Raw genomic sequence first — 22,214 nt, forward strand, 5'->3', positions numbered from 1 at the left:
ACCGCAACTTACCGCTGGTGATATTCTGAAATATCTGAATATGTGATATTCCGAAAGGGCAACTCGCATTTTTGAAGTAACTACAAAACTGTCATAGAAAAGTTGTTGTGGTGGTGTTTTGATTTTATTTGGGTTGGGTTTTTTTTGTTGTTGTCGTTTAGTTTTGGTTTGTTGTTGATTATTTATTTATTTATTTATTTACATCCATGTGGAAAAAAACAGAAGTATCCGGCGATATTTCGATCAAAAAGAGGTACCTGCAAAAGAGCCATGGTTACCTTCTTTTCACCACAATAGGTTTACAACATGCCACTAATTTCTGGGAGAGCTCCTGCAATATCTTATTTCTTCACAGTTAGGAATGTTCATTACGATATGTGCAGGCTCTGAAATCTCGCTCCATTTTTTTTCCCCTAAAAATATCTTACATTTCAATTAAAATAATATCGAAACAATGTTTACACACCAGCTACATGAATTTTGTGGTTTACATGGTGCTATTTCGTGCACTAGGATCACCGCCTTATTTCTTTGCACGTTTATTTAATTTACAGAGTCTGTGTCTTTGAGACTCTAATAAAAAAAAAATAAATAGCAATAAACGACAATGAAAAACCTCAGGAGAATAATACAGAAAAAAAAATCAAACAAACAAAAAAACCCGAAAAAACACTCAAAACCAAAAAGAACAAGATAAATCCTTAGCTGGAGCTGGGGGGCCATGATCTCTGTGTTCAACATGATGTAATGTAGGGCGTAAGACTCACACAACACAAGATCAGCTCAGGATCCGTACACCGCCAAACCAAACATTTCTTCCACATACACACCGTGACCCACACATTCTTTAATTCCTACCAGCTTTGTCTGTTTTTCTTTTGATTGCTAATATGTATCTGTGCCTTTTATAAAGCTGAAGTCGGCTGCGAGGCGTTGACATTTTACGGTTCGGCGCGGTGCAATGTTAGCGTGGGGATGAAAATAAAACCTGGGCCGGTCTGCGCTGGGTAGCGAGCGCCAGCATCCCGGTGCCGGGGTGCAAGGACCGGAGAACAGCATCCCGGTGCCGGGGTGCGGGGACCGGAGAACAGCATCCCGGTGCCGGGGTGCGGGGACCGGAGAACAGCATCCCGGTGCCGGGGTGCGGGGACCGGAGAACAGCATCCCGGTGCCGGGGTGCGGGGACCGGAGAACAGCATCCCGGTGCCGGGCGCTACAAGCCCCGTCCCGTCTCCTCCCAAGGCAAGGGAAAATGCAGCTCGCTTCCTGAGCGGTTGGTGATTTTCACCATAAATGACTCAACTCTCATCGCTCACGGTCTTCTCGTACACCGCCCGCGAAACATTGGTTAGCGAAAAGGTGCTTTATTATAGCGAGGCGATCAAACTCGCCAAGAACTTCTCACCCGCATGCACAAACTCAAGGCGGGGGAACCGTGTGCGTGTCAAGACATTGCTCTGCCTCATTCGGGGAAGGGGGGGGCAGCTCTGCCGGGCTCGGAGCCCCCTCTCCGGCTGTTTAGTCCGGGAAAAGGGCCAGAAAGGGCGGCGCTGCCTCGCCCGCCGACCGAGCCCGGGCCCCGCGGAGCCGCCTGCCGATGCCCCGGCCCCCGGCGGCCGAGCAGCGCCTGCCACGGCTCCTGCCACGGCTCCAGCCCCGCTCAGCCCCGCTTTCCGCACAACTCACCGCCGCAGGTGCGGAGCCGCCGTCCCGGCGCGCCGGGCCCAGGTGCGGAGCGCTGCGCGGGAGCGGAAGGGCCGCCAGCAGCGCGCTGTCCGTCACCTCCCCTGGCCACTGGCAGGGCGGCTGGGCCGTGGGGCCGCCCCAGGGGCGGGCTCGGGGGGGCGGTGGGCCACGGGCCCGGCCCAGCCCGGCCCTGCCCACGCTGCCCTGAGGTTGAAATGCAGAAGTCAAGGCTCTCTCGTCGGGATGTAGATTTCCTTGTAGTTCTTTTCTTCCTCGCGCTACCGTTCCCTCCTCAGCGGAGATCAGAGAGGCTCGGGGCCAGGAGCGCAGGAGGCCGGGAGTCGGTTCCCGGGCATAGGGATCCCTTGGGATTTAGGGCCGGCCTCGAGGTGCCCCGCTCAGAGGAATGGGTAAGTGGCCGGGAGCCGCAGGAGGGTTCAAGTGCTGTCAAGAGAGGGGGAGCACCCGTGCGCAGTCATCTGCCACCGCCGCGGCTCCCTTATTGACTTTGCTCGTGTTCCTACAAGTTGTAAGAACATGTTGAGGGTCAGGAGCAGGGGAGAGAGCGAGCTAATGACTAATCGGCTTGTTATTAGTGTTATTAGGCGAGTGCGAGTCAGGATCGCAGCCGAGCGGATGGCTGCAGCCCGTGACACGTTGTATATTATTATTCCTGACACCGATCGTAGCAGTTAACATTGAAACGCGCTTGTTTTACAGCCCGGTGTGATCGTGCTGTTAAGCGAAAGGCGCTAACAGCACCAGGAACGGTCTTTAAAAAGTTAGTCCCGACTCAGAAGCACCGCGTCGCCCTCGTCTCTCCCAAGATGTAAAAGAATTTGCTCAACTACTTTTCCTTCCTCCCCCTCCCCCACGTCTTAGAAGATGTTTTTCTTTTCTTTTTGTTTTCTTCGCGTTCCTTCTTCCTGTGGCAATAAAGCTGACTTGTCTGTTGGGGCGATCTCGTTTTTCGTCTCTGGAATGTGCTTATTTTTGGGAATATGCTTGATGCACAGTCCGGAGAGCTCCGACATTTGTTGCCACGGATTGTCTTTCTGTCTTTCTTTCTGTCTTTTATTTTTTCTTTCTCTCTCCCTTTTTTATTTTTTTTATTTTATTTCTTTTAACCTCTCACTTCTCTTCCTCCCTCCCTTTTCCTTCCTTCAGTCTTGGGGGCATCCCGCTATTATAAAGAAGCGTGAGTGGAGTGACCGGGGGGGTCCCTGTCTGTGACATCTGTCTGTGATGAGGAGCAGCTCAGACGCCCCCTTCTGTGCCGTCCGCCGTGTCCGACGGCTGTGTTTGTGCATTTGCTTGCAGAACCTGCCTTCGGGGAAGTGAACCAGCTCGGGGGGGTGTTTGTCAACGGGAGACCCCTGCCCAATGCCATCAGGCTGCGGATTGTGGAACTGGCGCAACTGGGTATCAGGCCGTGTGACATCAGCCGGCAGCTCCGCGTTTCCCACGGCTGTGTCAGCAAAATCCTGGCTCGCTACAACGAGACCGGCTCCATCCTACCGGGGGCTATCGGCGGCAGCAAGCCTCGGGTCACCACTCCCACCGTGGTGAAACATATCCGGACCTACAAACAAAGGGATCCGGGCATCTTCGCCTGGGAGATCCGGGATCGCCTGCTGGCCGATGGCGTGTGTGACAAGTACAACGTGCCGTCGGTCAGCTCCATCAGCCGCATCCTCCGGAACAAAATCGGGAACCTGTCTCAGCAGAGTCACTACGAGTCTTACAAGCAGCACCAGCCGCCCCCACAGCCTGCTCTGCCCTATAACCACATCTACCCCTACCCTAGCCCCATCGCTGCCGCAGGAGCCAAGGTGTCCACCCCTCCCGGGGTGCCGGCGATCCCCAGCACCATGGCCATGCCCAGGACGTGGCCGTCCTCTCACTCGGTGACGGACATCCTGGGGATCCGGTCCATCACAGACCAAGGTGAGAAGCGGGAGGGAGCCGGGGCCACAAAGGCAGCCAAACAGGGCCGGAGGGGTTCGGTTCCTTGCTCCTGGGTTCTTTCCTCTGCGAGGGTCGGAAGGTGGTTTCCTTGTTTGATTCGGGACCCCCCTCGCGTTTTCCCCAGCACGGGCAGGGCACTGAGCTTACTGGCGGATGCGTCTCGGAACGCGGGCAGACAGAAGGGCCTGGGTGGGCTGCAGGCGGACCCGCAAGCAGAACCCATGGACCGTCACCTCCGCTTCTCTGAGCCGGGAAGTGGCGATCCCGGCCGGAGGGACCGGCCCGGGCTGCAGTGGCACCAGGGACCACTCGGTCCCGGTCCTGCCCCGGCTCCGGCCACGGGCGCCTCCTTGGCCTTACTGAAAAGTCTATTTTCTGTAGTTTTCGCAATCAGGCCAAATTTGCTCGGGCAGGAAGTTCAAATGTCATCTAATTGCTTTCATTCTGATGCTGTATTTTCCTCCGAAGCGGTGGTCCAGGAAAACCAAAGGCCCAAGATTTGCCTCTTTTATCCCTTTCACATTCTCTCTGTTCCCCCGCCTGGAAACTGCGTCGCGTCTCCCGGGCCGCTTGCTAGCAGGAGACATTTTTTTCCATTTCGGTCTCTGCCAGTGAACTAACAGTGAAAGCGTTACTCAAAGTGTCACTGAAAACAACAATCCGAAATAACCTTTGCCTACAGCGATCTCCGTGTCCCATTTTTCTCTTTTAGTGGAGAGGTGGGAGCTGTGATCTCTGTTTTCACTGCCTTTTTAACAGCAACAATCCAGTTCTAAAACCATTTCAAATGCAAGATAATCCTTTAGGCATTGCAGAGTAATTTTCTTCTTATTTCATCAGAAGGTGGTATTTTTTTAAGCAACACATACACACGCACAAGTATGTTTTATTTATATACATACATGCAAAAAATGTAAGTTTGTTCTTCACCCTTCACGATATAGACTTTATCCTAGTCCTCACTGGCACAAATAAATATGTTTTTTTTCTGAGTCGACTTTAACAAATACACGCCTGGCAATCTCTGAGGCAATCGAGAGGTAGTGTTGGCAAAGAACATTAAAAAGAATGAGAACATTACAATCACATGTGAAATTTAGGTTTGGTGTTTTTTTTTCCTTCCTGGTTGTTGTTTTGTTTTGTTGCATTTTTTTAGTGAGTTCCTCCTTTATTAACAGCACATTGGCAGGCAGGCCTCTGCCGGTGCTGCTGGGTGTCTCGGTATCTGCCCCGTGTCCCTGAGCCCCCGCAGCAGCACACATCTTTCTGCAACGTGAAATCTGCCCCCTCCCCTTCCCGTCAGAGGCTCGGGGCTGCGGAGTGGCCGCTGCCGCAGATGGGGGCTGTTCGCCCTTGATTTATAGGATAAACTGACCTTGCTGACACGGAAAGGAAGCCCCTATTCATGGGAAAGTGTGAGATCAGCAGAAAAGGGCGCTCACCGAGGGAGCTCAATTTCTTAAGACAACTTCAGATTTGTGCCTTTGCCCAGCACGGCGAGGGGCCGAGCGAGGTGGTGCGGCAGGAAAGCCCCCTCCCACGGCGGCTCCCATGCGGCCGGCCTCGGGGCTCGGGGCTCCCCCCACCCCTCCCCTGCCTCCCCGCTGCGGGAATCCGGCCGTTCGAGCAATTTGTCCGCCTGAAAAACATCCCGGTATGCCCATGGCGCGGCTGAGAGGCGTGGAAATAACCGGGCTGTTATCTCTTTTCCTTCCCGCTTTCTTTCCCTATATATAATATATATATGTGTGTGTGTGTGTTTCGTTTTCTTTTTCTCCCAAGAAGTGTTTGGAGCCCAGCTCATCTGCAGGCGTGTCAGGTCTGTTTGTAACCCGGGGTTTCGCTTCTCCTGTGACTCACAAACACACACACACGGCGGCTGTGTGTGTACTAAACACGCCTTAGGAGATCCTGGGGACAAGTGCCGGGCTTGCTCCGGCCCGCCAGCGCGGGGACTGGGGACGAGCGAGCCAGCCAGCTCTGGGCTCGCTTGCTGATCTGTCACAGCTTTCACGGAGGGAGTCGACTCCCTTCTGCCCACGAATCCTTCTCTAAGAGCTTCCAGGAGCTTCAGCGAGATGTGGCGAGCGAGGGACCGGCTTCCCCTTAGCTCTGCCCCACAGACTGCCTCCCATGGGGAGAGGGATCCCTCTCCATCCCGAAGCAAAGCCACCTCCACCTCCGAATCGCAGTCTCTGCCTCTAACTCCCTCTCTCCCATTCCTTTGTTTTCCAGCGGTGAACGACACTTCGCCTTACCCCAGCCCCAAGGTGGAGGAATGGAGCAGCTTGGGCCGGAACAGCTTCCACCCGCCGGCCCAGCATGCCGTGAACGGGTTGGAGAAGAGCTCCCTTGAGCAGGAGGCCAAGTACAGCCAGGTAAAGAGAGAGGCGGGGGGCGGGCGATGATGCACAGGGCTCCCGAGCTCGGCCTCGGGCTACCGTCCTCGGTTCGGAGCCGGTGCCGGACTTCCCTCGGTTTTGGTTTGCAAAGACGGGCGGTAAAAAGCCTGGCCTCTCCTCTCTCCCCCGGGCCGGCCGCCACGGGGCCAGCACCCCCATCCCGCCTTGCTGCGGGCGGGGCGGCAGCGCCCGCATCCCCGCCTTGCTGGCCCGGGCCGGCCCGGCCGCCCAGCGGGAGCTCGGGACCCGCCGCCAGCGACCCCGGCCCGGCCGGGCCAGCGGGCACGGCCCGCCGCCGCCTCTGCCCCTCCAGCCGCCTTTTACTCTCTACAGCGTGCTCTGTAGCCAGGGGAATAATTTGAAAATGAGGTGTAATTGCTTCCTACATTAAGCATTTTTAAACGCTTAAGTAGACGGCGAATTTCCTACGTTTTAATTGCAACACAATATAACTGTTACTTAATAAATCTCTGTCTAAATCTTTGTACTTGCTAATCAAGTCCCATGCCAGGAGAAAAGCTATAAAAGGCTCAACTGTTACTCGTTGGGAAAGCGCAGGTTTTGAAAACATTTTTTCCGTGTGATGGAAACATTTCAAAATGCATCCGAGGTCTCAGACACGCTGACTTCCCGGCCACGCATTTGTTGTACTTAGAACCAAGTCGAAGAAAACCCACAGTCGCTGTTTAGCATTTTTCCCGTTTATAGACAGAGGTTTTGGGCATATTTTCTGAGTTCTGTGTTTGGTTTTAGATCCATGTAGAGGAGACTTTTGTAGCTTGTGTTTGGTGGTCAGAGTAGCTGAATCAGACTCGGTCATGTTCAAGATGCAGAGCACAAACTGCGGGAACACTCGCAAAGAGCGGGCAGAGCGGGAAATACTGTAGATCCCGACAGTGAGCAGCCGTGTCATTACACATCCTGGCTTTTAAACAATATACCACTCTTAATGCTGTCCTATTTGTTTTGTTTTTCTATTATCCCATTATTATTATTATGTTCATCTCGTATCACAAATAATGTGTGCTGTAATGTAGCCATGAGTGTATGGTTAAAGATAGAATTAGACTTAGATTTAGCATTACAACTCCTTCTACAATTGTCTTTAAAGGCTAGAATAAGCATTAACAGTCTTTCTAAATAATAATAGGTATAGCTTGTCACTATTCTGTCAGAGGAGCTGTACTGTGGCTTCATTGTCTTAGGTTCCAGGCTGGGCCTTCTGCACACAATCCTGCTGAAATATTCACAGGATCTTGTTCATAGGCTATAAACCATGGCCTCTGATGGATCTCATTTACTTCAACAGATGTGTTGAGAAACAGTGTTTTATAAATTGGGTTGTTTTCAATGCTGGTTTGGAAACTATTTTTTACCTTTTTTTTTTTTCTTTGTTACTTTCAATATTTATGATTTCATTTTCATAATATATCACTGTGCTATTGTCAATACCAGTTTTACTTTAAAGTTTTGTTCAACCTGAAAGATCACCAGATAAATGTTATTTAAAAATACGTGCTATTTAAAAATTGAGAAAATTGCTATTAATAAAATGGATTTCATTTATCCAAATAAATTGTCCAGACAGTTTCAAAGGGCAGAAAAACCGTATTCAAAACCCTGCTCTCTAAATGAAGATAGAGAGGAGGTTCTTCCCAGCTTCTTCCCTGCAATAATATAGGTTTACAGAATCTGGCTTTAGAAAGTTCAAACACATAGACCAACTAGTCTATTCATATAGTATTCAGAATTGGTATCTAGAGAATTAATTTGAATTTTCATTAATTGCTTCATCCTTCACAAGTTCATTAACTTGCTAATTTAGAATGTGTTAAAAAAAATCATGCTAAATAAGGATGGGAAAATGTGATTATTTGCAGTTTTTGCCACATTCCTTTTGCCAAAATATTTATTCCAGACAGTGTGAAGTTTATGAACCGAATTACTGCTGCACATAGCACTGACTTACTGTCTTTTCACTGAAGTGCAGTGAGTCTGGAGTGACAGTCTACGACAGTAAAGACTTAGAAAATTCTCTGACATCATGAGATCCACTGTCTCTTGCAATGTGTACAGTTTTGGGTGTAAAGAGATGAGCAGGGGACAAGAGAGAATGTTGGTTCATTTGTGAATCTAGCAGGGGGGTATCTGGAATGGGGAAATCTCAGACATACTTGATATGCCAGAAGGACTACAGTGAAATACATTCTGGATATGCCAGAAGGACTACAGTGAGATACGTTCTGTCTTTGTACTTCGGGGTAAATGCTATTTCCTTATCTCTTTTGGGTAAAGCTCATTAAAAAAGCTCTTAAGAGTCTTAAGGAGGCAGACATCAGATTTCCCCCAGAGAAGTGGTTGTTCTGTGATATTTCAGTTTTATGTTTGTATTATCAAAATCAGAGGTGCCCACAAGAGGAGGGAATCAAGTTTGGATGTTTGATATAGGCTTCCCAATTTCACCACAGGAGCAGAGGAAATGTGATCTGAAGCACATTAAGAATGGATTTTGTGTGTGTGATAGGCAATTCTCTATTTTCCAGCAAATATCATCTACGTACTTAAGCATCACCAACATCCAAAGTTCACCTGTCCATAGCTTGCAAATAACTCCATAGCTACTAGGCAAGTGAAAGATTTGTTCGCCAGCCATAGTCATGGAAGATAAGATTTTGCTTCTCAAGAAATCCCCTGGAAAATCCCTCTGTTTGAGAAAGACCAGAAAAATTGAGACCAAAGAACAAGATCTCATGTACTTTTACATATATTTATTTGATCATTTATTTTTAATTATATACATTTGTCTGAAGACATGGGATACCATAGGCTTTTTGTAGGCAAAATTCCTATTGACATCCCAGACTTGTCAGGCAGCAGCCAAGGCTGACTTCTCCAATCGGTTCCAATGGCTACATTTCAGCCCTTCTCCCACACATCAGTGGGAATTCACCCACAAAAAAGGTAGGAAGACTTCACACTTTTGCCTTGACAATATGCAGTCACATTAACATGAAACAGAACCTCTGGATGTAGAACATTTTTCATTTTATGTATTATGGATTTCCCGGGGCTTTTGTTTGCGATGTTGTTCATATTTGGGTTTTGGCAGTTGAAAGCTCAACCTGGCAGATTTTGATTCTGTACAAAACATTCCACAGGAAACCAAAAGATGCCTTGTCAAGTTTCTATTCAGGTTTAATTACCTGATGTCCCAGGTTGTCATTTATATGTAAGCAATTGCATAATTTTTCCTAGTGTATCACACTCTCAGATTTGTCATATGGCTTTGAAACAGGGTGACTGTGAATCAGAGAAACTGAAAAGGAAAACATTTTTCCTAGAGCTTGACAGTTTTGTGTCATCCACATTTCATACAGAGCTCAGTTGTATTGCATTATTTATGCAGAGAGGCACATTCAGTGTGGTGCTCAGGTGCTTCTACAGATAATTACGCTATTGTTACAAAGGATGACTATTCTGAGTATTTTCTTTTGCATTGCACAGCTCATACTGACTACTGCATTATGGAAAAAATAGCTGAAATGACTGCAATATGAACATATTTGTAACCTGCATTTGAAATCAAAACATTTAATAAACATGTATTGTATTTAAAATGCAGCTCTCAGACATCTGATGCTTGTGACTTGCTGGACTAACATCATGGATGTTCAAACTGAAAAAAACCCTGTGGTCTGTATTTACACATGTATGAGAATGAAGAAGACCTGACATATGTATGATTTGCTGAGAGGCAAATAACTTGGAAATAATTTCTTCTGAGAATGACTTTCTGTGTGTGTTGCAGGAAGCAGATGTGCATATTGCCAAAGGGAGCTGATACTCATTAATGGGAAAAAGCTTGTAACTGGGGGGTCTAAGAGCAAGCTCGCTCCTGGAAATGGTACACTGTTTGGAGGCCTCATCCCAAACCTGCTGGAGCTGCAGAAAACACTCCTAGCTCAGAGGGGTTTGTGAACATGCTTTGAGTGTAGTCTTCCTCTGACATGCTGGCCAAACCCTAAGCAGCAGCTACCTCAAGTCTGTCTCAGCTGAACTTCATCAGCTGTGCAGGGCTTGAGTTTTCAGCATTGCTGGGATATCGCTCTCTGTCCTTTGGCTGCATTCTGACTGGGGGCCACGAGCTCTGTGTGCTGTGAGCACATAAGGGCAAAGCTCCATTTTAGGGCAAGTGATTGCAAATGTAGGTACAATTCTGGACAATTACTTGCACAGAAAATGTAGATAATGTAAACATTTAGTTCCTGATCTTTCATTTGTAGATGAACAATGAACTGTGTATTTGGCGGGCATGCATCTGTAATTGTATCTGCAGTGCTTAGAACCCACAACACGGGGAAAATTTTTTGGGGAGAACATTAAAATGTAGCCTTAAATAATATGCCTGTTTACATGGTCCTCCTACACACAATTTACTGAAAAAATTAATTAGCAAATTACTTATTAGGCATCTTATATTATAACTCAGGATCCACGCAGTTGGATTCCTGCTATGGGTCTGTGCAAAACCCATCGATGACAAAGGTCTGGACCTACTGCTCCTCAGTCATACCCAGGCAGGAGGGGGATGAAGCTGTGAAGGAGAGGTGTTGTAGTACCCAGCAGCACTGTTAGCAGAGTCTGGTGCAGGGGTTCAGACCTTGGCTTGGAGACTGTCTGGCTCTGTGTTGCTCTCGCTGGGATCTCCAGACCAGGCCTGCTATCAAAATATAGCCACTAAGACGGCTTGCTCAAGGTCTAGGCATCCTTGTCATTGCATGTTGTGGGTGAGGGGCATGAGCTGATCCCACTACATGCACCCGATTCCTTCCCAGGTGATCTGGATGGCACCCAATTCGAACCCCATTTGTGAGACCTGCCTCTTACTGGCCACCTGCTTCCACGGCCAAAACACAGTGCCCTGTCCACCAACCCACATGGCTTCAGGGCACTCCACCCGGATGAGACTAATAAAGAAAGTCAGAGAGGTGAGTGAATGGTATGATGACACTCAAACTGCACTCTAAGCACCTTCTGCTCAAAGGACCCCAACCCACCAGGAGGTTTGCCGTGACAAACAGGACCAGGGACTGTGACGTGGGAGTGATGGGAGATACCTGTCACAGCTAAGGAGCAGAGTGCCGGGAGCAGGGATATGAGATGTGATTTGACCTGTTCAATCTTGGCTCTTGCAGTAGATTGACAAGTATATAAAGACTGTACAGTGTGTTTGAATTTGCCTGTTGTGGTGATTTATCAGCTTTTAGGAATTGCCTACGTGCCTAGTCCTAACAACCATAAGCATTCGACAGTTGATGGGTTGTGGGTTCACCCTCCTTAGGTGTACCAGCTTCCCAGTAACTGCCTCTGCAGCATCAGGGATTTGTTAGACATAGGATGCTGCTGTTTTGGCTGTCCCTGAAGAGAATAAGGTAGGGACTTTACCAGCTTGACCCCATATTTGCCTAGCTTCTAGACATCAACAATCCCTTTGAAGTGTCTGTGTCCATAAGTCTCCTCCCCCAGTTTCATTTAAATAACAGCATATCGAAATTACGATATGTTGCTAAGTATATAATATTAAGAAGGCATTCTTATAGAGCCTTTCAATAATACATTATGGTGTTAACCAACAGCATAGAAAAGAACAAATGTTTGTTCCTTCCAGTGTATTTGCTTGTTTAGTGTCCATGTGTGCCCTGCCCAATTCCAGATTTTGCCAAAATACCAAGGGGAAATTATTGTGCAAATCTGTTCTAAAACTATGGGAATCTGTTGTTAATTCCTTCTCAAAGCAGTTTGCTTATATGACACAAATTTTTTTTCTTGTGCTTTCCTATTGTCCTCATAAGCCCTGTATATCGGTCTATGGAAGACTTAAGTTGTGTTTCTGACATCAGAACCAGGCTTTGTGCTTACAGCAACTAGAATTTGTTTTCACCCCACTTTGACATAGTCTGGTTGTGAAGTTTGTTAAACTGTAGAACATGCCCCAAGATCCAGCATCTTCACTGGAAAGGCAGTGACTTTGATTTATATCATCCTTCTTAACATGCTGTATGAGAGGGCAGCAACCATTCAGTGACAGTGCAGCCCTTGGGCTATAATCTACATTTGGGGGACATTTAGGTGGACATATTGGTGTGTGCTTGGTGTGGTAGATCTCACTTCCCTGTGGAAGCCGTCTAAACCCACCGTGCTTCTGAGGGAGCACTGGAAACCCTTTTTCCCTGCTTTTCCATCAGAATGGTCTTGGGTTTTAGAGCAACCTCTGCCTGCCTTTTATCCACCATGCCTTTTTCTCCTACCTCTCTTTTCCTCTGATGTTCTTGTAGTAGACTACTCAGTGCCAGAGAATGAGGGCTGGTTTCTTTCTTTTTTTCTTTGCCCTCTTCTCCCCCTCCTTTTTTATTTATTTATATTTTTTCCCCTTTTCTTTTGTTTCTGCTGTAATTTGCTTTGGAAAAGGCATAAAATGCCCCTGGCTCCTTCAGGAAAGGATTGGTGATGGTGTGTAAATTCAAGTTACTATTACTATTTCCAAAACTGGGATTTTATTTCCCTGAAGAGGCTGAGATTTAAAACTGGATAAGAAAATACAATTTAGAGTGATCCTGATGCATGTCCCAACTATATTTAAAACACAATTGATATTATCTGGTTTCTGTGTTATTCAGTGCAGCTGGGGATGGCTGTAAGTAAAGGAAACAACTTTAAGTTAATAAAAAAGCATGTTAAACCCAGGGGATGGTGTCTGATCATTATGAAAGGACATAACTTCATTTTAGAAGGACGTAGTGTGATTTTCTTTCGCAGTACATTGTTGTGCATTGGATTTAATAATGGGAGAAAAAGCTGTAAAGAAAATGGCATCTTTTTAGGAGCTAATGTGTAGGATTGGGTAGCTAACTATATTTGAAATCTTTGAGCACTCCAGCCTGTCAATAAATCCGTTTTAACCGTGACTTCAACTAGGATACCAGCACTGCTTTGCACAACTTACAGTGAAAGAGAGTGTAATTCTCCATTCTTGAAAGGTCTCTTCCTTTTTCAAATTCTCCATTCTTGAAAGGTCTCTTCCTTTTTCAAATCTGTCTTCTGGAAATCAACTCAGTTCACCTGAGCAAGAGAGCAGGTTTAAGTCCCTTGCCCATTTGTTATTTTTAAAAGCTTTGCAATTCTAATGTATTTTCACTGTTCACTCTTTCTTAAAAAAAAAAAGTAAATATTATATTATATTATATAATATTATACCTTAATATCCTATGTGGAAAACATTGCCTCTTCTGTTTAAGGTTTTTTTTATGTGCCAAAATTATTTAATTTCAGTGTCCTAATTTTTCAGAGTCTTATTCTCTGCTGATTGCAGTGCAATTAATAGAAAATCACATCAGGAATATGTTCAATAAAATAAGTTAATTCATCTCAGAATATGGATATTTAGTCTAATATGAAAATACTTTTGCAATAATATTTTCCAGCACTATAAAAAGTAAACCATGGTTTGCAGGATTAACTCTGGCTAGGTTATTCAGATATATCTTAGCAATTTTATCTCATTTTTTCTTAAAAATATTTTTAATAAAAACAGTTATCATAAACCGGGGAAATTTACTCAGTGTTCACTTTTGTAACCCTTCTTCTTTAGGTAATCGTGACTTACCTGTGTAGACACATTAATTTTAGTGAACACTGATCTGAATGAACATTTGTGGTATGATATAATTTTTCCTGTTGATGCTGTGGCACTGAATTGCAGCTTCAGAATTTAGGTCTAATTTAGTATCTACAAATTCTACAAAAATATGACTTGAGTTTATAGATTTTAAAACCCACAAAAAACTCCATTTTATTACTTAGATAATTTAGTAATGCCTGTTTCCTAAATGATACTTCTATTACAAGCCTGCTGCTGCTGTTTTACTTGGAAAATTTGTTTACTCTTCCCTTGGGATCCCATATGTTGGCTTGATTTATAAATCATATTTAACCTCCAATTATAAAGGGAGATTTAGCATGTTCGCTTCCTTGATGTTTGCAGCTTGTGTTTGATTGCTCCTCGTCTTGTTGTCATAATCGCTTTAACTGATGATGTGCATGTCACTAAAACCGAGATATCCTCTGGATTTTTATGCTAATTTGCTCTTGTGGTCGAAGGACCAGATATTTTGCTATCCCCGCTATGCTTTTTCCTGGCTGCGGAAAAGAACTGCTTCTGCAATAGCTTCTTGGTGGCTGTGTTTTCAGGCCGTTCGGAAAAGATTCCTCATTTCCAGGGAACGTTTGAAGGTTTTCCTTTTGGAAAGCAGCAGGCAGTGTGTGTGTGTGTGTGTGTGTGTGTGTGGGCAGGAGGGAAGGCGGCAGGCGCCGGGCGCTGTCCCGGGGCAGCGTGTCCCGAGCCCGCTCCCAGCCCCGGGCTGTGCCGCCTCAGCCTCGCTCCCGGGGCAGGGCCGAGCCCCACGGCCAAGGCAACGCGCTGAGCTGGCTGCTCCGGGGACAGCAAGCCTTCCTTCACCCAAGCCGGGGCTAGAACTGAGAGGTACAAAGGAAAACAACCACCTTGTTCGCCAGAGGTGTGTCCCTTAAGCCGTGACACAGGCTGAACTTCTGATGACTGCAGCAGGGGATTTCGGGCTGAGTCACTGCCCAAGCTCATTCGGGCTGCTGAATTGGGTAACTCGAACCTGGGGCTATGCTGCTCCTTCAGAAACAGATAGATTTTTCATAGTAATTTAGAATACTTCTACAAAGTCTGCATTCTTCCTCCGTGCAATACATGAACTAATAAAACGTCGTGACAATTATATTACATTGGTCAAGTAGTTTAAATAATTTTAAATAATAACAAGAAAAATAATTCACATTCTTTCGGACACTCGCTTTAGAGTTATAGACTACAAAATTGAGGTGGCATCCACCTGTGGCATTAAATTTGCTCTTGTTTTTATTCACATAAAACTGAATTGAGATCCTTTACATTATTGCTATCATGATAGCTGACAGAAATACAGGTCTGTGATTTTGGATGTTACAGTTCTGGGTCATTTTCTGAAACATTTAGAAGCAACATGGGAAGAGAACGTAGGAGATGGTCTAATTTCAAGAGAACACATATCTCCCAAGCAAAAGTCAGAGAAGGAAAAGTAGGGAAGGGAATGAAACAAAATAATATCAATTCACTACAATATATAATTAGAATTTATACCATGAGGACTGAAAGTGAAATCTAGCTTGCATGTTTCTCTGGTTCTTCTGTGACCAAGGCAGAAAAAACCAAAATCAGGTAGTTTGTCTCTCATGGATTGACTGGGAATTTTGTCCAGAAAGCTTTGTACCCTTGTGTCTTCTTACCGTGAAGGAGACAGAAGGCTGAAGCTGTAAAACACATTATACAAGCATAGCCTTCAAAACAGATATCAAGGTGTGTGTGGTGGTTACCTCTGGTTTGGGGAAGAACTGTTCTGACTTTAAGGAGTCCAAGCAATTAATGGAAATTTCTTATTCCAAAAACATTCCCACATTAGCTTGGTTCTAGACTTGCTTTTCATCCACCCACTCCCTCTGTTTTGCAAATCACAGACAGACTGAAAACAATGACAAAAAAAGTTGTCTCTGGTTAGTATTGTATCTAAAGTGACCAAAACTAAAGAATCCATCTGTTAAAACTGCTCAACCAACTCCTTTACTGGTGAAAACTTGTGCAGTCTGCTTGTTTCAGCAGCACCATTTTGTGTGACTTAAAGCAGGTTTTAAACCACCCTGGTTTTGATTTCTCACCTCAATATTCCTTTTGCTGTCACTGGCAGTATCAGCAACAGCTTGTCAGAAAGGCACCAGAACTGACTTGTGATCCTGACCCAATTACTCTTGGTTTGCTGGTACCTTTGCAAGAACACGTTTAAATGAATTTGTGAGTTGGTGGGAGGTCGTGTGTTCTAGGTTTCAAACGCAGCTCTAAAATTTGGAAATACTTATTCTATCAAGTTGTCTCAAAACGTTGATAGAAGCAGCAATTGAGAGCAAGTTTCTCTCTCATCTTTGTAGAAACCAAAAAAGTAGTCACTTTCAAACGGGATCCCTTATCTCTTACACAGCAGAGGTTCTTGTTCAGCTACATGTTTGTTTGTTTGCTTAAAAAAATTAGATTTCCCTTGAAAAACGATGGTTCAAATTAAGAAAAAAAATATTTATAAAACTTAAAAACCAGGTTCAAGAACCTCTGCACTTAAAACAAATTCTTAGGGTTTTAAAAATCCATAAACACCGTGAGGTTCTTGCACTCCTAATTACGAATGTTTAGATTTTGGTGTTCATTTCCTCTGATTGAAATACTGCAGGATGAATTATTCATCCAGTATATACAAGGTCATGGAACTTAATCCCCTCCATTTATTTTAAGTGAATGTCATGTTTGCAAAAAGTGCCAGATTGACAGACAAGATTCAACCCTTCTGATAACCTACACTTTGTATCTAAGGCTGTTTGGAAGTAAAAACTCTCATGTCAGGACTGTTAGGTCAAATCTTTCACAGATGAAAGTCAGAGATGAAAATTAGTGTTTTTGTGGTGGTGTTTTTTTTTTTTGTTTGTTTTTGAGTAGCATAGTTTTAAATCATATAGAGTGAGATTTTCTCTATCGCCTCATCTTTTAATTCAGGTCAGAGGAAGCCTCTCATTGCTTTGTGGGCATGGCTCAAACCTCCCCTGAGGCAGAATTTCACTCTGTGCTGGGCCAGTTCCTACCCATCCCAGCACTGCCTGCTTGGCTGAGGGCATCTGTGGCATCCACAGAATCGTGGTTCTGAGTGGTAAAGCTTTGTAGCAGTGCAACAAAAATAAGAATGATTCATCAATTCAGCGAGGCAGTGATGACAGGCAGCATTGGTGGCCTCTGGCAGGTTGCAGCTGGTGGTCCCTACACAACTGTCTCCATGTCCTGCCCTCAGTAGTTGGGGCAAGATCTTTCTGACATTCAGAATAGACTATAAAAACAACAGTTCTCACAGCTGTATTTTGAGTAAGTGTGTGTGTGTGTAGAGGGTTGTATTGGTTGCTATAAATCTGTATAGGTATTCTTTTAAATTAAGCTTTTACAAAAACTAGTGAATCTTTAGTCAGTTTCCATCTGTTTTATCAACAACCCAAGTGGTACCTACAGTAGGATTCAGTGGGCTTCTTCAGGAATTTTAGTTTGAAGACTTTGTGCCATAAGGCCACAGAACATATGTGTGGTTGGATCAAATATCTATCAACAAGCCTGTTGATAAAATATTTATCAACAATGTCTGCATTAATGTGAGGTGTTCAGGAGCTCAGATTTTCCTCAGATCATGCAAAGTCATCTGCTTGTGGTTGCTGAGGAGCCCCTGGTGGCCTCGTCTGTAGGAGATGCAGGAGGCGAGGACATGGGCTTGAACCAGTAAAGTGGTGCCTTGTTGGCACATTGCTTGGCACAGATCTACCCTGTACCTACCAACACATCCTTTCCAAAGCACAGCTAAGGGCTCACACAACATCAGCACTCATAATGAGGAATCCTGCTTAAAATGGGGCTTCCAGGCCCAGCTTTGAGCCCACTGCTTGGTACCAGCCTGAGGAACAGGGTGGATTCACAGAGGCCAAAAAACCTCTTTTGAGGTCTAGAAGCTGAAGGTTTGTCCTGTCTCAATGGTTATGTCTCAATGCCTCTTCAGGGACTTGTCTCATATATTTTCTCCTTCCAGCACCCACCCCTTTTCAGGGTTTCTGTACTTCTCTGTGCAGAATATGTTTGGGTTGTGGCTTTTGATATCCCAGTGTTACAACCTGGTTACAATGGCTCTACTGCCCCTGTGCAAAGCTTTTTGTTGGTGCTTGTTACAAAAAACAGAGGTGCTCATTCTTCTTTCATGTTTGCACATTGGAAAAGCAGCTTTTCTAGGGCCACACTTCTTACTTCCAGTAAATTTGATGAAAAAATTTTCCACGTGATTCAAGAATTGTACTGATTTGCAGTGCAATTATTTGCAGGTTTGTATTAATTAGTATTGTTGCAAACACTGACATTTAAAGCTGAGGCTAAAGTGTAATTCTGAGTTGCAGTAGGGGGCATGTAATATGAGTTACTGGTCAGATCACATATTTGGATTTTCAAAAGAATAAGGAAAAGCTTCCACAAAGTATTTACAGATTTTGAGTGACAATTCTGTTGCTGTAGCAGCTGTATGTTTTGTACTAATTAATATTCCTGTTGGAAGCTTGTGGCTAAGATGCCATTGCTGTCTCCTGCTGCTTTAGTTTGGTGTACAGGTTTATATTGACAGAGTCCAGCAGAATTACTGCTTTGTTTCCCAAATGACAGTGAGAGGATAGTCTAGACAGTGGAACTGTGAGCTACATGAATGGGAAACTCACGATCCTGAAAATAGGCCAGTACCCTTTATGAAAGTAAATAGTGGAAGTCAGGCAAATGCAATCCAGCCAGAAATTGAACAAGTGAAATGTTAACACTATATGAAGTTTTAGCAGAAACAAAAGTCTGTTTCATGTCTTAACTTTGCACTATTCAGGTTGGGTCCAGTTGTGCCATGTGATGATGCTACAGGATTTGCTGAATCAATACTCTTCTTTCATATCCAGATAGGAAACATTTTTGAGAAAAAAACGCCACCCTAAATCCTAAAACAAACACTACACAAATTGAAACTTAAGCAAGATAAATCATCTTGGTTTGTACCTGTTGTGCTGAAGAAACATTTATGGGTGTGAAATAAACCACCAAACACTTTTTAGTTAAATAAGGAGTCATAAATTGTGAAATCATACCATAGCTGACTGAAGGACTCTCCCTTCTCTATTTAAATAAAAACCCTTCTCTCCAGCCTACAGAAGGACCTAGGAAAATAGCTTGCAGGAAAGGACCCAGCCCTGCAATTGTTTTGTGCACAGAAGCCCTATTGAAACCAGGAGAAGTTATGAGCAAAGAACATTTGCAAGTTTTTTATCCCAAGTATCTAGAAAACAGAATTTTAAAAGACACCATCAATAATACTACTGCTATAGTTCTGACTCATGCTCTGAACAAACAGTTACCAAAGAGTTTAAGATGTTCCACCTCTCTCAGCCACTGTTGCCTCTTCACTCTGGGGAGTGCTGCTTTTCAGATCTGTGCCTGCACCTGCCCACGGCAGCTCAGGCTGAGCCCATCCTCCTTCGGGGCCAGGAGAGGTGAGGCACTGCGATGGGTCTGTCTGTCCTGTCACTGGGATGGCTGTGGTCACTGCTCACCCAGCTCAAAGTGCCCCAGCACTACCCAGCAGGGCTTGCAACAGTGACCAACGCCCCGTGCGAAATTTGGGAAAGGTAGGTAAATGCTGCAGCTCATCTACTCCAACCTGTGGAAATCATTGCCGAGTACATTAAGGTACTCGGTGAGAGAGAAGGGAGAGACTTGTTACAAATCCCTCCAGTAGCTCTCAAGTGCAATGATTAGATGCAACCATGGGCTTTTAGGAGTCCACAAACAACAGCTTGCAGGAAGGTAGGCAGGTGAACAGGGGGCTTAGCAGCTCCTGCCTGGCTCTTGGTGTGGGTTCCCTAAACATCTGCTGGTGGTCCCTGTCTGGGACAGGTTGCTGGGAGACGTGTGAAGCACTGATCACAGTGAGATAACTGGTCTTAAAAGCAAAGCAGAAGGGGCCACTGAGCCCCTGAAATTTAGGGGAATTGATATGGTTTTCTCTCTTGGTGTCCCTGCTGGTCCTTGTTTTGTTACAAAGCCCCAGAAGCACCTGAGGGCAGCTTATTTTCTGCAAGATCCAATGTGTCTTACTCTTAAAAATTCTTTTCCCTTCCCTTTCCTTTCAGGCACCCAATGGCCTCCCAGCCGTCAGCAGTTTCGTGTCCGCACCAGCCATGCCTCCCTACGCCACACCAGCCCAAGTGTCACCTTACATGACGTACAGCGCCACTCCATCCAGCTACATGGCGAGCCACGGCTGGCAGCACGCCGGGGGCACCCCGCTGTCCCCTCACAGCTGTGACATCCCCGCCTCGCTGGCGTTCAAGGGCATGCAGACAGCCAGGGAGGGCGGCCACTCCGTCACCGCCTCCGCTCTCTGATGCAGGAGCTGGTCCAGGAGCACCACGAGCGCGCTGGCTCCTCGGCCCCTGAGCCTAGCTCATGGACTGGCCTCTCCATGCTGGCCACACTTGGCATTTCTCCTCGTGACTTGTCTCCCGTAAGGCTTTTGGGATTGAAAGAGCTGAAGACAACATCAGAAACTGACAGAAGCGTGGTGTTGCGCTCTTAAAGACTTTGTCTCCCTCAAAGGGCTCGTGGAGCCTTGTTCCACTCTCTCCTGGTCAAACCACACATATTTATTCTTAATCGTTGCAAACTTTCTAAATGTGCAATTGTTACTAAGGTTTGTGCAAAAATCAATAAAGAACAATCATCACAGAAAATTCTGCTATGCCTTGAATCAGCAAGGGTGGCTGAATGGGAATTGTTTTTGCCAATTGCCTAGAGAACAACCCTTTAACTGATGAGATTGTACAATCCACTGTTATTAAGAGGTCCTTTATTGTTGTTTTATTGGGTTTTGGTAATCAAATATAGAATGAAGGCAATAGGTGGCTTTCAGATTTTTCTGGCATGTTGCCATCGTCAGGCAGTAGTAAGATCTTTGTGATTTTATCCATTTGTAAATAGAGGCTTTTGACAGCATTTGTTTTCACCTTCCAGTACGTTTCTTACTTTTTTTTTTTTTTTTAAGTTAAGAAGATGGTTTCTAGTTATTTTCTGCGTCTTTGCATGGTGGGGTGATAGGTGATGACATTTAGGTAGGGTTTTTTGGTCATGTTTTTGTGCCTACAGTGGAGGCTTCAACATCTTATGAAATAGTTATCTCTTTGGCAGAAGAGTCAAAGGCAGAAATCCAGCTAAGTAACTCTCCATAGTTATACCCAGCCTCCCAGATTCACGAAACACCACATTCATATGAATTGTACAAAAAGAAATGGGTGGAAGATACCCAAACAAAATGGAAAACTGTAGAGGAAAATGCTGTTAGTGTGCAACCTGTGCAGAGATGCTTAAAAAGCCCTATCAGTCACAAACCCCACTGAGAAAAAGAATTGTACCATAATTCTCAGCTCACTTGTGTCCAGATTATGTTGTAATTTTTTAAAGAGGACCTTGTCTTTAATTTCTGCTTTAATGAATGTAAAGTATGGCTCTTGGTAAAGTTTACATTGTTGTTCTGAAGCATTTTTTTTTTCCCTTATAGGTATACTGGTGGTGGTGCTACAGAGATATTTAATATTAGCAAATTTCCTTTCTACATTTCTGTATGCAGTGGCAAGTACTCCGTGCCAGTTATTCTGCTTTAAACTTTAATCCCAAGAGAACTAACATTCTGATTTTTGAAATTTTACCTGTTTTCCTTGGGCAATAATAAAGTTCTGACTATTATTATGCTTTTCCCATGCTGTAGGTATGTTCAGAATATGAATGTGGGAAAAAAAAGAAAAAGCCTGGTGTGACATTTCATATCCATCATAGACTATTAATATATTGTGTATTTTTAAAAGTGTTTTGCAATAACTTAAATTACTGTAGACAAAGTTAAAGCAAAGGAGAAAGTACCATTCTTCATATATTGTTCAATTTACATCCCATATTGAGCACTAATTCAGTGTGAAAGTATAATACAGTTCCCTCTTAATATATAGTTCTCTTTTTGTGGATTTCCAGCTTTCATCACCAAGACAGCTGTGGGTAAATTTTCATAACAATCTAAGTAATCAGTATTAATGTCATTTAGAGTATGTCCACTGAAATATGGATGGATTCCGCTGGCTGCTGCCACCTTTGCTTCTTGCACTAAAAAATAGTTAACAGAACTGCATTTCTGTAAAGAAAACAGATATTGTATTTTGGCCCCAAGGAAACAAAGATCTGATCTTGGATGTGGTTCATGTTCTTCAGCCTCAAAGGTACTCAACAGCTGTGTAGCTTTAATGAGATGCTGAAACCCTTGTTATCCAGTAGAACACTTTTTCAAGAATGTTTCTTTGAAACCACTAAAGTGCACACAAGTGCATTTCCAATCTGCCACACTGTTAGTGACATGATGGATGTTATTCTTTATGCTGTTTTGGCTGAAATAAGATGAG

At 44.8% G+C, this 22,214-nt stretch overlaps 1 protein-coding gene across 2 annotated transcripts; it reads left to right on the top strand.

Moving 5' to 3' along the window:
* Positions 1-1,866: 1,866 nt before the first annotated feature.
* Positions 1,867-21,510, top strand: PAX9 (paired box 9). Of its 2 annotated transcripts, XM_086891701.1 has the most exons (5): positions 1,868-2,096; positions 3,007-3,633; positions 5,890-6,032; positions 10,892-11,044; positions 19,902-21,510. In XM_086891701.1, exons 1-5 carry the CDS (start codon positions 2,093-2,095, stop codon positions 20,154-20,156), a joined length of 1,182 nt encoding a protein of 393 aa, XP_086747827.1. In that variant the 5' UTR covers positions 1,868-2,092; the 3' UTR covers positions 20,157-21,510. The 2 variants fall into 2 exon arrangements, with proteins under 2 accessions (XP_086747828.1, XP_086747827.1); XM_086891702.1 differs by lacking the exon at positions 10,892-11,044 and having other exon boundaries at positions 1,867-2,096.
* The last annotated feature ends 704 nt before the right edge of the window (positions 21,511-22,214 follow it).

The sequence above is a fragment of the Cyanistes caeruleus genome, chromosome 6 (genome assembly GCF_971803275.1).
Source record: "Cyanistes caeruleus chromosome 6, bCyaCae1.hap1.1, whole genome shotgun sequence".
Taxonomy (NCBI): domain Eukaryota; kingdom Metazoa; phylum Chordata; class Aves; order Passeriformes; family Paridae; genus Cyanistes; species Cyanistes caeruleus.